This window comes from Tenrec ecaudatus, chromosome 10 (genome assembly GCF_050624435.1).
Source record: "Tenrec ecaudatus isolate mTenEca1 chromosome 10, mTenEca1.hap1, whole genome shotgun sequence".
Classification (NCBI taxonomy): Eukaryota; Metazoa; Chordata; class Mammalia; order Afrosoricida; family Tenrecidae; genus Tenrec; species Tenrec ecaudatus.
The window spans coordinates 59,418,565-59,432,845 of NC_134539.1; the positions used below are offsets into that span (position 1 = coordinate 59,418,565).

Below are 14,281 nucleotides of genomic sequence, written 5' to 3' on the forward strand. Positions count from 1 at the left end.
GGGTGTGTCCCAGCGACCCCCGCTGCTGGGATGGGGTGCCCATCGCGCCGGGCGGGCTGGGGTCTGACTTGGAAGGAACCCTCAGGGTGTGGGGGGCGAATCCCTGGCTTCTCCGAGGAGGCCTGGGGTCCGGGACGCTCCGGCTCGCCTCGCCCCTCTTACTCCAGGCCGGGATTTCCCCTGTACTGTCGCTCCGGGCCGTGCCAACCCGGCCTCCGGTCCCCTGCCCCCGTGGAGGGGCCGGCTGCTCCGGGGAAGGGGGGAGGGGGGGAGGAGTTTGAGCGACTTTGTGGGGCAGCCTCGGCGAACCGGCAAGCGAGCACCCGAGAAGGCAGGACGCCCGCCGGGCGGTCCGGAGCAGGCGATGGGGCCCTTGTGAGCGCGCCCAGGCCCAGCCCGGTGCCCGGCGGGCGGCAGCATGTCCGCGGGCGGCAGCGCCAGGAAGAGCACCCGGAGACCCTCCTACTACTACAGGCTGCTCAGGCGGCCCGGGCTGCAGCGACAGAGGAGCCGCTCCCGCAGCCGGACCCGGCCCGCCAGGGGTAGGCGCGACCCCAACCCCAGACCCCCAGGCCCTCTCCACCACATGGGCCAGGAACCCAGGATCCTCCTTCCAAACACATAAGGGGACCCCTCATCTGCCCCTCCAGGGGTCCATCACTGTGTTGGGGGACCCTCATCCCCCCCCAGTTTCTCCCTCCTCCATCCCAGCAGGCGAGGCCCTGGTATGTTTCCTGTTCCACAGGCAAGGAGAGGGGCAATCCGAATCCAGGGGTCTCGCAGATCTGACCTCCTGCCCCACCGGTCCTCAGTTTACCCGGCCACAGGGCTTTCCTCACCCCACCTTCACTACCCAGACCTCCCAGCCGAGCTTCCTCATACCCCCGCCCTCCTGGGCCCTGCGGGAGACTTTACCGGCACCCCCCATCCCCGGCTTGCGAGCACCAGGTGGGGTACCCAAGCCCAGGGTTCCTTGGCTTCAAGGGGCCCGAAGCCAAGTGGATAGGCTCTACTCCTTTGAAAAGTTTCTTTTTCAAGCCCCAGAGACTGGCCTGGCTGAGGTGGGCAGTGTGGGGGGTGGCGGCGTTGTTCAGGAGTCTTTCCAGTAATGGGATCCTCAGCTGGAAATGAGTATGTCTAGGGGGCTGCCCTGAGAGCCAGCACTTCCTTCCCTGGCTGGAAGGGGAGGAAAGGAGAGCTTCCCATTGGAGTCCAGCAAAGGCTGGGGCGGCCAGTAGGCAGGGAGCCCTGAGACGCACTGGCACTAAGTGGGGACCAGGGTCCCTGTCCCGTGTCCCACTACATGGGAAGGCTGGCCCTGGGCCCAGCCTGCCCAGAGGGCTTTGAGGAAAGGCTGTGGAGACAGCCGAGTGTCAGGTCCTGGCCTCTGAGTGCTGGCCGTGTGACCCGAGCCTGTGACATTGCCCCCGTGCCTCCGTAAATGTTAGTTTTGCTTCCCTCTAGAGAAGGGACGGCTTTTCCCACAGTCGGGCCTCAGCAACAATGCCCAGGGCTTCCTCGGGAAGTAGTGAGTTCCCCATGGTGAGTTGAAGGGAGGGCGTGTGTGTGTGTGTGTGTGTGTGTGTGTGTGTACACAGGTGTTCGCTGGAGTTCAAGTCTCGCGGTGCTAGGCGACAAGGTTCCCCACTCCCCTGCCCTCCCAGTCGGCTCTGGAAACCAGAGGTCTAGGTTTAAGCACAGGTCGGGGTGACTTTGGATACGCTGCTTCCCCGTTCTGAGCCTCAGTTTCCTTAGCTGTAAAATGGTGGTAGCAGCACAGGGAAGCTTCCATGAAGAAACAGGTGCACACTGGGTTGTACACATGCTCAGGAATGCCCAGGCCACCCCTGGGCTTCTCCTGCATAGCCCCCCACTCCCGCCCCGTCCTCCTTCTTCGGTGGAAATGCCACATTTCACCTCAGTCCTTTCATCCCTGGTTGCCATGGGCCTTCAGTTACCCCAAACCAGGAGTTCTGATGGGGCAGGGGGACTGTCTACCTGTCTGGCTTGTCCCGGAGTCCCAGCCTCAAGACCCCACAGGGAGAGAGCCCTGCTTTGTGTTCTTTGTTAGGAGCAGGGCAGGGGATGGGGTGAGGTGGGGTGGGCTGGGGTGGGTGGGATGAGTGGAGACTTACTGAGCAGAAGTTCCAAATGAGAAATCAGGGAGAACTTCCCAGAGGAAGTGACTTTGGATAGGCTCTCACAAAAGAGCTAGGATTTCTTTTGGCAGAGGGAGTGGTTGAGCTAGAATTGGGTTCAATCCTGGCCGTGGACACAGCTATCTTGGGGTCATTTAACTCACCAGGCCTCAGTGACCTTGGCTGAAAAATGGGACCAAGATGCCTGAGTTGGAATAAAGAGCTTGAGGAGGCACGGAAAGCCAGAAGCTTGCTCCTGGGACTCAGGCACAGTCCAGTGTGACCTCTTGCCCTTTCTCAGAGCAGAGAGAACAGTGTGTGCAAAGACAGGAAGAAGGGTGTTGTTCTCCTGGGGATAGCGACAGAGGGCCGGTTGGGGAGAAGGACCAGCAGGGACCGGAGTTTGGTACCTGACTGAGTGAAGGGACTTCTTGGAAGTGATGAGGGCTATGTGGGAGCAGAACTCAGGTAGGATGCGAGGTGGATGGAGGTCAGAGTCCCCGACCTGGCTGGGAGGTGACTGGAGCAGGCACTGACCTCCCTCCTGAGAGCCCCAGTTCTGACTCCAACTGCCACTGGCTGAGCTGGCACAGGGTGGGTTATGGGCGGGCCACCACCTCTGAGCAGGCTCCCTGTCACACCTGTCCTACACTGGGACGGCTGCTCTAGATTGGAGGGGTGGGAAGGGGGTTCGAGAGGCAGCACTGCAAGGGAGAGAGCGTCTGCAGCCACCTAGGATTGACCAACCTGGAGCACTAAGCAAGACGTTTCCTCTGGAGAATGGGCGGACGGAGAACTGCTGCTGGCTCTCCTGGCTCTGCCACCGGTGCCTATGACCATAGGATATGCTTAAAGGTTGGGCATGGCCCTTGGACTTGAGGGGTGTCCTATCCTTAGAGGGTGTCACCAGCCAGGGTGCTTCCTATCAACTTTCTATGCAGTTGTCATTCCACTTGGCGCACAGAAACCAGTTCTCAGGTGTACGCCTTAGCGGCAAGTAGCTGCCAAAGGCCCAGACTGCAGTCCTTGCGTGCGTCCCCCCTCCCCAACTGCCCAAAGCAGGCGTGTCCAGTGTAGCCCATGGGGAGAGTTCCGTGGCTGGAGGTGCCAGGGCAACCCGTCACCTACAGAGCCTGGCACATTACACGGAGTTCCCTTCTGAGCTGGACCCCCCCCCCCCAGGGGTCATGTCACTAGTTACGGGCCAACCTCCACTCCCTCCCTTCTGCTTTAAATCATGTTTACCTCTCCCACCCTCTCTCAGGAGTTCAAAAGCAATGTGTGGCCCTATGCTGGTGTTTGGAGGGTTGTGGAGTGGATTCTGACGCACAGTGGCTCCCAGTCTTGGAGTAGAAGGGTCACACGGGGTCTGTGGGGCATTGTTCCACCCCCACCGGGGCTCCTCTCTCCTACAATGCACAGCTCCCTGCCACTGAGTCCTTCCTGACTCAGATTGACCCTCCAGGACAGGGTGTACCTGCCTCTGGGTTTCTGAGAAAGCCTCGTCTTTCTCTCGCACAGTGGCTAATAGGTTCGAACTCCTGACCTTGCCATTAGTAGCCCGGCTCATCACCCACTATGCCAACAGGAATTCTACTTCCCCAGAGTAAACCCAGACTCCCTGCCATGGAGCCAGCGCTGACTCACAGAGCCACTATAGGACAGGGCAGAAGTGCCTCTGGGGGTTTCCGAGGCTGAAAACTCTTTACGGGAGTAGAAAGGCCCGACTTTCTCCCATGAAGCGGCTAGTGGTTTTGATCTGCTGACCCAGTGGTTAGCAGCCCAACATATAACCACAACACCATCACACAACAGCTCAGCCAACTACAACCTAGGGGCCAAGTGCAGCCCATGACTATTGAGCGTTTACATTTCTAAATGGTGCGAGAGGGGAGGGGCAAGGGAAAGAAGAGAAATCTTTTGTAGCCTGAAACTTATAGGAAACTCTACATTTCTGTGTCCATACAGTCAGGTTTATGCACATTTGTGTGTGTACCCTCCGAAGCCACTGTCACGCTGCAGGGGCCAGAAGGCTCACAAGCTTAAAAGATTGCCCTTTGGAGGGGGGAAAGTTTGCTGGTCCCTGAGGTACATGACAACCGTCCCCCCCCCTCAGATAACTGCATCTTAGTGTTGCTGTGTGTCCTGCCCGTGCGTGCTTTTAGGCTTTTACTACAGAACAAATGTGTTAAAATAAGGGGTGCTTTTTTGATGGACGTAGAGAAACCTGAACCCCGCAAAGCAGAGCAGGCACTTAGCTGCAGCTGCGTTCCAGCCGCCAGAGGAAGCGCGGCGGCTCCACTGCCGCCTGCAATCGGCCCGCGGCTGCAGAGAAGTGTCTTGGGAGAAAACCCTGGAATGAATACTCGGAAAGGTGACTCTTCAGACTGAAACCACTAGAAATCCTTTGGGCAGTAAAGGAGGGGAAAGAAACGTGGGGCTGCAAGAAAGAAGCTTTGGAGCCAGTTAATTAATCCTTGGAGTGACCAGAAATCCAGTGTTCTGCAAGAGTGAGAATTCTTTGAAAGTGAGGACTGGCTCCAGATGAGGAATTGTTGGGAGGGCCGTGGAGTGGATTTTGACGCACAGTGCTCCGAGGCTTGGAGTAGAAGGGTCTCACGGGGTCTGCGGGGCTGTAATCCAGCTGGGGGACCGGCTGCCAGGACTTGGTTCTGGGGAGCCACTTCACCACTGTACCACCCACTGGGGCTCCTCCCTCCTACACTGCAAAGCTCCCTGCCACCGAATTGGTTCCGACTCATTGCGACCCTCAAGATGAGGAGGTAGGACTGATATCTGATGTCGACAGCAGAGGGCTCAGGTAGAGGGGCATAAGGAAGAACTGGTGACAGTGTCTGCAGATGCTACAAGTTGGCAGGACTTCTACTGGACTATTATGAGGCCAACCAGAGGCCAAGGAATGACCACTTGCCTTGTGCTTGTGGAGAAGCCCTGCAAAGGAGTCTGAGCTAGAACTGGGAGGAACATGTCTAATTGGCTCTTCTCTCCTGTTCAGCTACGACCAGCTCCAAGCCTGACCCCTCCCTGCCTTCTTCCCCATTGACCATCCTCAGGCCCTTGGAAGAGTGCACTCAATGCTAAGCCCCCCACGGTCATCTCCATGCTGCTCTCTCACCACACACCCATGCCCTGGCAGCAGTGGGCAATCTCCACCAATTTCTGACATCACGAACCTATAGACAATTTGACCTTTGACCTCAATTCCATTTGAGAGGCATTGGAATATTCCAGTACCACGTCCTTGGGACTCGACTCTTTCCCTTACCCAAACCCAACGTCATGAAAAACACGGTGTAAAATCAAATGAGGCATTCCCTCACCTCTTTGGGCCTCGTTACTGCAGCTTGCCTGGGTCACCTAGTCACGCAGAGGAAGGTTAAGGAGGGAGGGAACTCCAAATCCCACAGCTCCCTGGACCTGTTCTCTCTCATTCATCTCTGCCGTGTCCTTTTCCTGTGTGGGAGGCTCCTTCCTCATGGGGTGGCTTGTCAATTCAGGGATCGCTGGGCTTGAATCCTGCCTACTGCGATCATAGACCTTTACTTCTTATTTCTGACCTGTTTCTTCCCATTAGAATCAGAGCTGATGTGTCTGACTCCAGGAGTCAGTTTTAGGATAAAAACATAAACATGGCACGGTCCCTGCATCTCTGAGCTCTGTTTCTCAACATCTCTGGAATTGTTTTATTGTAAATTAGGTGGGGATTTACATTTCAGATCATCAACTTTATAGTCAACAGTTTAAAATACTAATCAAACCCCCTCCCCCCTCCAATAGTTTACCCTTCTGATGGTTTGCTTTTATTACATACAGATATCTATTTGTTCTAACACTACTGCTTGGAAAACTCCCCCCCCCCCATCATTTTCCCTTGGAACATTTCCCCCTCCCCCCAAGGATCAATTGACCAGTATATGTGTGGATCTATTTCTAGACTCTGTTCTGTCCCATTGATCTGTGCGTCTAGCTGTATGCTAATACCGCGCTCCCTTGCTTAGCTCTATTTCAAGGCTATAACGTCTTGAAACCAGGTAATGAAAGTCGCCTAACTTGATTCTGTCTCAAGATTGTGTGGCTATTCTTAGTTCTTTACTTTTCCACTTAAATTTAAATTCCAACTTGTCACTGTCTTCAAAAAGTGTACTCCGTTCAAAGATTCCTTTCTTCTGAGTTTATTGTTTAGTGAACAAAAAAGACCATCCACTTCACTGTTAACATGTTTCCGGAACCAGCCCGGGCTGTGGCTGGGGTGCCGTTGAATCTACAGGTCAATCCTTGGACACAGTGTATCTCTGCATTTATTCAGATCTCTATTGTCTCTCCACAGTGCTCTGCACTTAATAGTGTGTAGCCTTGCATGTGTTTGATTAAACTTATCGCGAAGTATTTTATTTTTCACAGTTTTGGGTAAGAATTGTGTAGTGTTTGAGATATTATGCTATTTTCAAGCTAGCAAGCTATCCTGGTGGAATTCCATGAATGTTGCCAGAAGATAGGGGTCTCCTGGGTCAGAGACAAAGGACTCTAAGAGCAGAGCAATAGCCTGAGGTTCATGTCTGCATTGTTACCTCTTCCCCCAATTATGACTTGCTCTTCATCATAAAACCATCTGCTCAATCAATGTGCGCCCCATCATCTGATATACCAATGGGGTAATTGTTTCTCTGGTTGAAAATGATACAGGGAACTTAAATTTCGTTTTTCTTCAGTATTCCGTTGGTACATTAGAAACCTGGCGATCATTTGAGATTGGAATTTCAGTGTGTCAAATACAGACAACATTAAGAGGCTTGATGTGATTGCACAGCTCATGTTAAAGGTGACAGCCATGGAGTGGGGGCAGTGCCCAATAGATGTGGTGGTCACTGGACAACTCCCCTTGATGTGACTGAACGACTGAACTACTCCATTGTATGAGATGTAAATTATGTGTCAAAACTGTTGGGAGGAAGAAAGGAAAACTTGAAAATTATATGTAAAACTCACCGTGTGCACTCTTGATAGGTCAAGGCCAGATCTGTAGGCGTGTTCGTTTCCCGTAAGCACTTTTATAAATTACCACAAACGTAGTGGCTTAAAGCAACACCCATTTATCACTCTCTTATAGTTCTGCAGCTCAGAAAGCTGAAATAAGTTTCACTGGGCTAAAATTGAAGCATCCACACGGCTCCCTGCCTTTTGGAGGCTCTTGGGGAGAGCTTGTTCCCAGCTTTGCCTAGCTTCAGAAGCTGCCCCTCTTCCTTGCCCTGTGGCCCTTCCTCCAGTTTCCCAAAGCATCGCTCCAGCCTCTGCTTCCACTCTGACTTTGACTTCTCTGACTGACCCTCCTGACTCCCTGACGACCCCGTGAAGACGCTTGAGCCCATGCAGATACTGCCCCCCTGCACCCCCAGCCAGAGATCACCAGAAACGCACCTGCAGTTGAACACATTGCAGTGAAGGCGGATCATGGGTTGCTAGTAAGAGTGTGTTAGTAAGGATCTAGCATAGGTTTGGGCTTAGGCTGAGTGTGGGGGGATCTGTTCTCATGAAGAGTTACAGTCTTGGAAACCCATAGGGCCAGTTCCACCCTGTCCTACAGGAATGGACTCAATGATAGCGAGGGGGGAAATGTGAACGGCATACCTCATGCACCCTGATGGTACTACTGCTGGGGGAGCATGGGGACTGCTTCCCTCAAAGTCCACGGTTCAAACCCACCAGTCGCTCCTTGGGAGAAAGCTGAGACTGGCTGCGTCTGTAAAGATGTACAGCCCCAGAAATCCTGTACAGGGGTCACTCCGAGTTGCACTTGGCTCAGTGGCTCAATGAAGGAGTCCCTGAGCAGCACCAGTGGTCGGGGACTTGAGCTCACCCAGAGGCACCTCAAAGAAAGGCCGGATGAATGACTGCTGAGACACCGGGCATTGAAAACCCCATGGAGCCCAGTTCTATGGAGACTCACCCAGGTTGGCGGCCAGGAGTCAGAAGGGGCTCAAAGGGATCTGTCAGCTTGTTGTTTTCTCATAGGAAATGGGATTTGTTCTAGATTGGATGCTGTCGGGTCTCGAGGGCAGGGCTGTGCGGATCCCATCTTCTCTCTGGAGAGGGGAGACTGATACCAGAATGAAGCTGCCGTCTCGGATGGTAGGCGGGAAAGGGGAGGTTTGGTATGTTGTGGGTGGGCACAGTGACCTGGTTTTTGTTTTGCTGGTGGTTTGGACAGAATTATGACGTGGTCTCGTTCTGTAACCGTGTCTGAGGCTGACACTGGAGATGGTTAATGTCCAGGAGGAGAGTAACATGCCTTCGCTGTGAGTACCCGCCCGACCTCTAGATGTCAGGGTGGTTTGTTTCTGTTGTCGTCCTGACCAGGCAGGCCACTTACCCTGGCACCATGTGCATGACTGCTTCTGTGCGATTTGATCACACGGGTGGACGGGTGTAACCGCAACGGCTTTCAAGATGCAGAATGCTCCCCGCCCCCCACCCCCTCACCCCCAGCAACCACCAATCTGGTTCCCGTCTCGGTGCTTTTACCCTTTGGAGAGTGTTGTATAAACAGACTCACACAGGAATTGGCGTTGTGCCCTCAGCACAGCGCCCTTGCAGTCCTTCCAGGTTGGTGCGTGCATCTGTGCTTTTGCTCCTTTTTGATCGCCGAGTAGTACTCCATGCTGCGTGCATGCATTTTCTGTTGCTGCAGTAGCAAGTTAGCACACTTGGCCAGCAGAAGTGCGCAGTGGCCTAGAAGTCCGCTGAGCGTCCTGCGAGAAGTCAGCTCCTTGCTCATGCTGCAGAAGTCCATGTCATGGGGCGGTGGGGCTGCTGGCCGGTCAGCCGAGGGCTTTTCCAGCATCCAGAGGCCAATCACACTCCTCAGTTCGGGCCTCCCTTCTTCCATCCCCAAGGCCAGCAAGGGTGGTTCAAGTCCCTCTCACACTCTGAACCTCTCCTGTGGTCACATCTCCTTGGCTCCCGCTTCTGTCTCCTCTTCCGCTTTTAGGAGCGACTAGATCATCTCCGGAGATGCAGGCCAATCTCCCCACCTGAACAGCCTTCACTTGAAGCACACCTGTAAGGACCTTGTGCCACGTCAGGGAGCATATTGCCAGGCTCTGGCGTGGACATCTTTGGGGGCCTTTTTTCCCCCTTGCCTCGAACATTATGAAGGTTTCAGAGTTAGTTTAACCATTTAGTGACTGCAGGGTGTTTTGGCTGTAGACACAACAGCTGTGTTGAATATTCAGAGCCCCCCCCCCCCACGGATAGGAGCAGACAGTGCTCCGTTTCCTTCCACCCTCGCCGTGCGCCTGGCTTTATTCATGGGTCTCTGTGGCTTCTGGTCTTTGTGGGCCCCGTGGACCGTGGTAATCCCTGTGTTGTCCACCGCATGGCCACTCTGAGGGACTTTCATTCATTCTCCTCGTGGTGGGCTTGTCAGTGGCTTCCGACATTTGCTGCCAGCGACGGTGCCGTGGGAAACGTCTCTGAGCAGATCCCCACGTGGCAGGAGCAAGAGTTCTCATCCACCGGACACGTAGGAGGGGGGATTTCTGGTCCTAAGAGTATGCGTGTGGCGGTTTTGACTAGCTATTGTCTAATTGTTCTCCAAATACTCTTCTTCCCAACAGCAAAGACAAAAGAGTTTTCCATCCTGGGGGTGGGGTCCCTGTTCTCCATGTGTTTGCCTTGTTCTCTTGACCAGTTGAGCCCTGATGCTGTAGTGAGCTACATGTCAGGTTGCACATCTCAAGGTCAGTCGTTCAAAACAACCAGCCTCTCCGTGGGAGAAAGATGAGGCTTTCTAGTCTCGTAAAGAGTTACAGTCTCAGAATCCTACTGGGGCAATTCTCCACTGTCCTTTAAAGTTGCTGTGAGTCTGAATGTACTAGATGGCAGTGAATTTGGAGTTTGGTTTGGTTTTCTTGACCATTGTTGAGATGTCCCCCCACCCCACCCAACTCCCCCCCCCCCACAAACCCCCATAGCCTGGCTGACTTCATTTCTCCTGACACCAGTATGAGAGGTTACAGCTTCTGTTTTTATGCCTGGAGATCTGGGCAGTGTAACCCCGACAACTGAAAGTTGGTGTCTTGTCTGAAATTACAGGATGTTCCTTAGGCCTCCGATGTTTCCATGGTTACCAGTAACAGTCATCCTTCATGATTAGGTGGTATCCATGGCAACCAAGCCAGCAGCATTTGAATGAAACCGACTTTATATTATTTATTTTTCACAAACCCATGAAGGTTAAAATGCCACCCCATCCCCCATCCCCACCCCCGCCAGCCCTGGCTTCCCAGAATAGGAGGACAGCCTGCTCTTCCTGGTAACAGAGATTCTTCTCACCTTCCTAATGGAAAGAGTGTCCAGGATCAAGTGACCCCATGGCCTCATTTTGCAGACTGGGTGCCCAGGAGGTCGCAGCAAGTCCAAGCTGAGCCAGTGCTCCTTACGAGGTCAGCCAGTGCTCCGTCCCTGCGACCTGCCCTTGGGGAGGCCTCCCTCCTTCAGGCTGGAGAGCTGAGCAGGTGCACCCCGGCTGTGCCCAGTAGGCTCCGGGGTTCATGAAGCCAACCCCCCAGCGTCTGCTCCTCCAAACGAGGGAAGAGCTGCTCAAAGGCAGGTCAGAACTTGGGCCAAGCGCTACCACCTGTGGCCACGGGCTCTGGGGCCGGATTCCCGGAGGCTGAGCTGGGATTCAGTCGGCATTCTGCCTTCGTTCCCTGTGTGAAATAGAGGCTTGCGGTGGGGCAGAGGAGATGGTCACTGCCCCTCCTCCCTGACTAATGACGGAATCGAGCTCAGAGAAGGAAGGGGGCTAGTCTGGAGTCACCCAGCACACAGTGAGACTCAGGCTCTTCCTACCACCGCATGCTTGACCTTCTCCGCAGTCCTCGGTGTGGATTTGGAGGGGACAGCAAGGGTTCAGAGCCCTAGAGACATAGGGGGCTCTCGTTGGGCTGCTAACCTCAAGGTCAGTCATTTGACCCCATGGGCCACCTCCTCAGGAGATGAGGCCGGCCGTCCACTCCCTAAAAGATTTACGGCCTTGGAAACCCCAAGGAGCTCCTCTATCCTGTCGTACAGCGTTGCTAGGAGCCGGAATTGTCAGTGGCAGTGGATCTGGTTTGGAGTTGTCTTGTTTTCGAGACTAGGGGCTCTCAGCAGAAAGTCTTCCTGCTTGGGAGGGCTTTGGAAGGGAGCCCCTGGCGCTCTGAGCCCCCCCCCCTCCCCCGTTTCCTCGCCTCCACCAGCCACGCTGTCCCAGAAGGACTGAAGATACGGGTTGGAAAGGGTCCAGATCGCATGTTCACAGCGGGAGTGATGTCGCCCCCAAGTGGGTGAAAAGGGGCTCCTGGAGGGGCACAAGTGGCGTTTTTTCCTGTCTACAGGTTCATCTTCCTAAAGCACGGAGGAGCTATAGCTGTTTGTGGTCAGGAGCCCCAGTGGTGCCGGGGAAAGCGCTCCTCTGTAAGCTAGCTATGGGGTTAGTGCTTTGAACCCACCAGCTGCTCCATGGGCAAGATGCCATGAAGATGCCACCTGGGCAAACCTACGGGGTGGTTATACTTTGTCCTGTAAGATCTCCATGAATCTGGGCGGTCACAGCTTCTCCCGTGTGCAGGGACTTGGAAGGTCACCCCGGCGTTCCAGAAAGGCCCCTCAGGCAGCCACCACCCACCCTGTCATTGGATGCACCTGGTGACAGGAACCTTGAAGTGTGGGCTTTGGGGAACTGGTTAGTCTGCAGCCCCAGCGACAGTGGAGGTGACAGGAGAGCCTGACTGGATGGCCTCGGTTGGCCCTGTTCACCCTCTCTCTCTCTCTTCTGTTGACAGAGTCGCCCCAAGAAAGGCCGGGCTCCCGGCGCAGCCTGCCCGGCAGCCTCTCGGAGAAGAGCCCCAGCATGGAGCCCGCGGCGGCTGCGCCCTTCCGGGTCACGGTAACTATCCCTGCGCCACCACCGCCGCCACTGCCAGCACCATCACCTCCTCGCCCGGGTGCTGCTTCTCGGCCCCGGGCCCCCCTTCCTGCAGCCTCACGGACAGGAGAGCAGCCAGCCTCCCTGGCTCTAGGTATCCAACCCCTCGGCGGCTCCCTCCCCGGTGGCTCTGCCCCACCCTGGGGACCACATGGGGGCTTTTCCCCTCTGGGGGAGGGACAGGTGGGGAACAGACAGCCCTGAGGGCCCGTGGGCCCAGGGTCGAGCTGGTCCTTCCAGGGACAAGGCTAGCGTTGGACTGGTAAACACATCAACACGTACCTCCCCTCTGCTCCTCAGATGCAGTCTTGACCCCCACGTTGTCACCTCCCCGAGAGGGAGGCAGGCCTCCAGAGCCAATGGTGTGTCCTCATTTAACTGTGGTGGTTTTTCTTTCTGTAGTCGCACACACCAAAAACCAGTGGCTCACCGTTCAGTGGTGCCTTAGAATGGGCAACGTGGGGCATGATGTCTCTTAGCTGTTGAGTTTCAAGGGCCCCATCAGGACATGCTTTCAAAGATATCTATATTGTGGTAGTTTTTAAAAAGTTAAATAAATAAATAAAGGTACGTAAACAAAAACTGCCATTTTAATCCATCCTTAACCTTTTAAAGAGTCAGCGGCATTAATTGCAGTCTCCGTTCTCTAAACCCTGGCCGCTATCTGCTGCCAAAAGTTTCTCATCCTTCCAAACAGAAATCCCAAACCTAGGAGGCAGTCATTGGCCCACGCTCTCCCCTTCCTCCACCTCTGCTCACCTCGACTCTCCTTTCTGAATTGGCCTAGTCTGTGTATTCCACCCAAACAGAACTCCACCATGCTGACCCTTTTGTTTCTGGTGTCTTGCACTTGGCCTCACATTTTAAGTGCAGATTTGAGTACCTCATTCCTTGCCATGGTTAAGTCACAGTGCCCCGTGTCTGCCCCCCGCCGTCTGTCCATTCACCTCTGGCTTGGAGTTGGTGATTGTGAATCACGCTGTGAACGCTGATGGGTTCACATATCTGGGTGAGTGGCTGCTGTCGAGCCTCGAGGGTAGGCTTGCAGGAGTGACATTGTGTGGGGTCCTTTAGTATTGCTGTTTTGAACATCTTGGGGGAACCAGCAAAATGGTTTCCAGAGTGTTCCACCATCGTATATTCCTACAGCCACATACACAGCTTTCTTTGGATGAAGAAATGTTAATCACTAAGGAAACAGAATGCAAACCAAATCAAGCCAAGTCCACTGCCATCAAATTGATTGTAACCCATAGCGACCCCGTGGGACAGAGTAGAGCTGCCCCTGTGGGTTTCGAAACTGTGAATCTTCGCAGGAGCAAACAGCCTTCTCTCACTCCCGAGGAATGGCTGGTGGGTTCAAGCTGCTGACCTTGTGATTAGTAGCTCATCACATAACCCACTACCCCACCAGGGCTCCTTAGTACTCCAGAGCCCAACGACTGCCATTGGGTAGATTCTGACTCGTAGCTCAGGGACTATAAAGCATAGGAGCGGATGGTAGGTTTGAACTGCTGACCTTATCATTAGAAGCATAATGCTGAACTCACTCGACCGCTTGGGCTTCTTTACACAGAACTAGTGTCCCTCAATGCCTGACTCTTCCCACCCCTCCAAATCCCTGGCCATCATGGTGACACATGCAGTAAGTTTTCTGCCCCTGGATCCCACATTCAACAAGGCGTGTCCTCCTGTCCAGGCTTCAGCCAGGCCTCGGAGACAACCTGGACACATCCGTTCCCACCAGGAAGTCACCATCTGTGTGGGAGAAGGGCATTTGACCCTTTGTGCCCCTCTCCATTCAGCAGTCTTTGTGGCATCCCCTGCATGCCCCTGGCACTCTAGGGCCCGAGGCTCGTCAAGAGGAGCTGTACACCAGCTGGGCTAAGCCCATGCCTATTTGAGCTCACCTCCTCATGATGGAGCTGTAAAGGAGGAGAAAGCCAGGAGGGCTTCCTTGAGGTGGTGTGGTCAGGTGCTATTTGAGCTGAGACCCAAGGGGTAAGGGACCAGCCCTGTGAGAAGCCGGGGAGAGAGAGTTAGGTGAGTGCATAGGTCCAGTCTCATGGGATGGTGGGAAACAAGGGTCTGGGTGTGCTTGGAGTGACTGCTTCCAGAGGGCTGAGGAAGGTGTCCCAGGGGAGCTGGCTTTGTG

At 54.6% G+C, this 14,281-nt stretch overlaps 1 protein-coding gene across 3 annotated transcripts in view; it reads left to right on the top strand.

The window, feature by feature from the left end:
• The first annotated feature begins 294 nt into the window (after nucleotides 1-294).
• The window catches only part of DAB2IP (DAB2 interacting protein), a 124,382-nt gene continuing 110,395 nt past the window's right edge, over nucleotides 295-14,281 (top strand). For 2 of the 3 annotated variants that reach the window (XM_075560438.1, XM_075560437.1), the window contains exons 1-2: nucleotides 295-542; nucleotides 11,984-12,087. In XM_075560438.1, the coding sequence (XP_075416553.1) occupies nucleotides 419-542; nucleotides 11,984-12,087 (228 nt within the window). In that variant the 5' untranslated portion in view covers nucleotides 295-418. The remainder of the gene's footprint in view (nucleotides 543-11,983; nucleotides 12,088-14,281) is intronic. The other variant, XM_075560435.1, reaches the window with a different exon arrangement.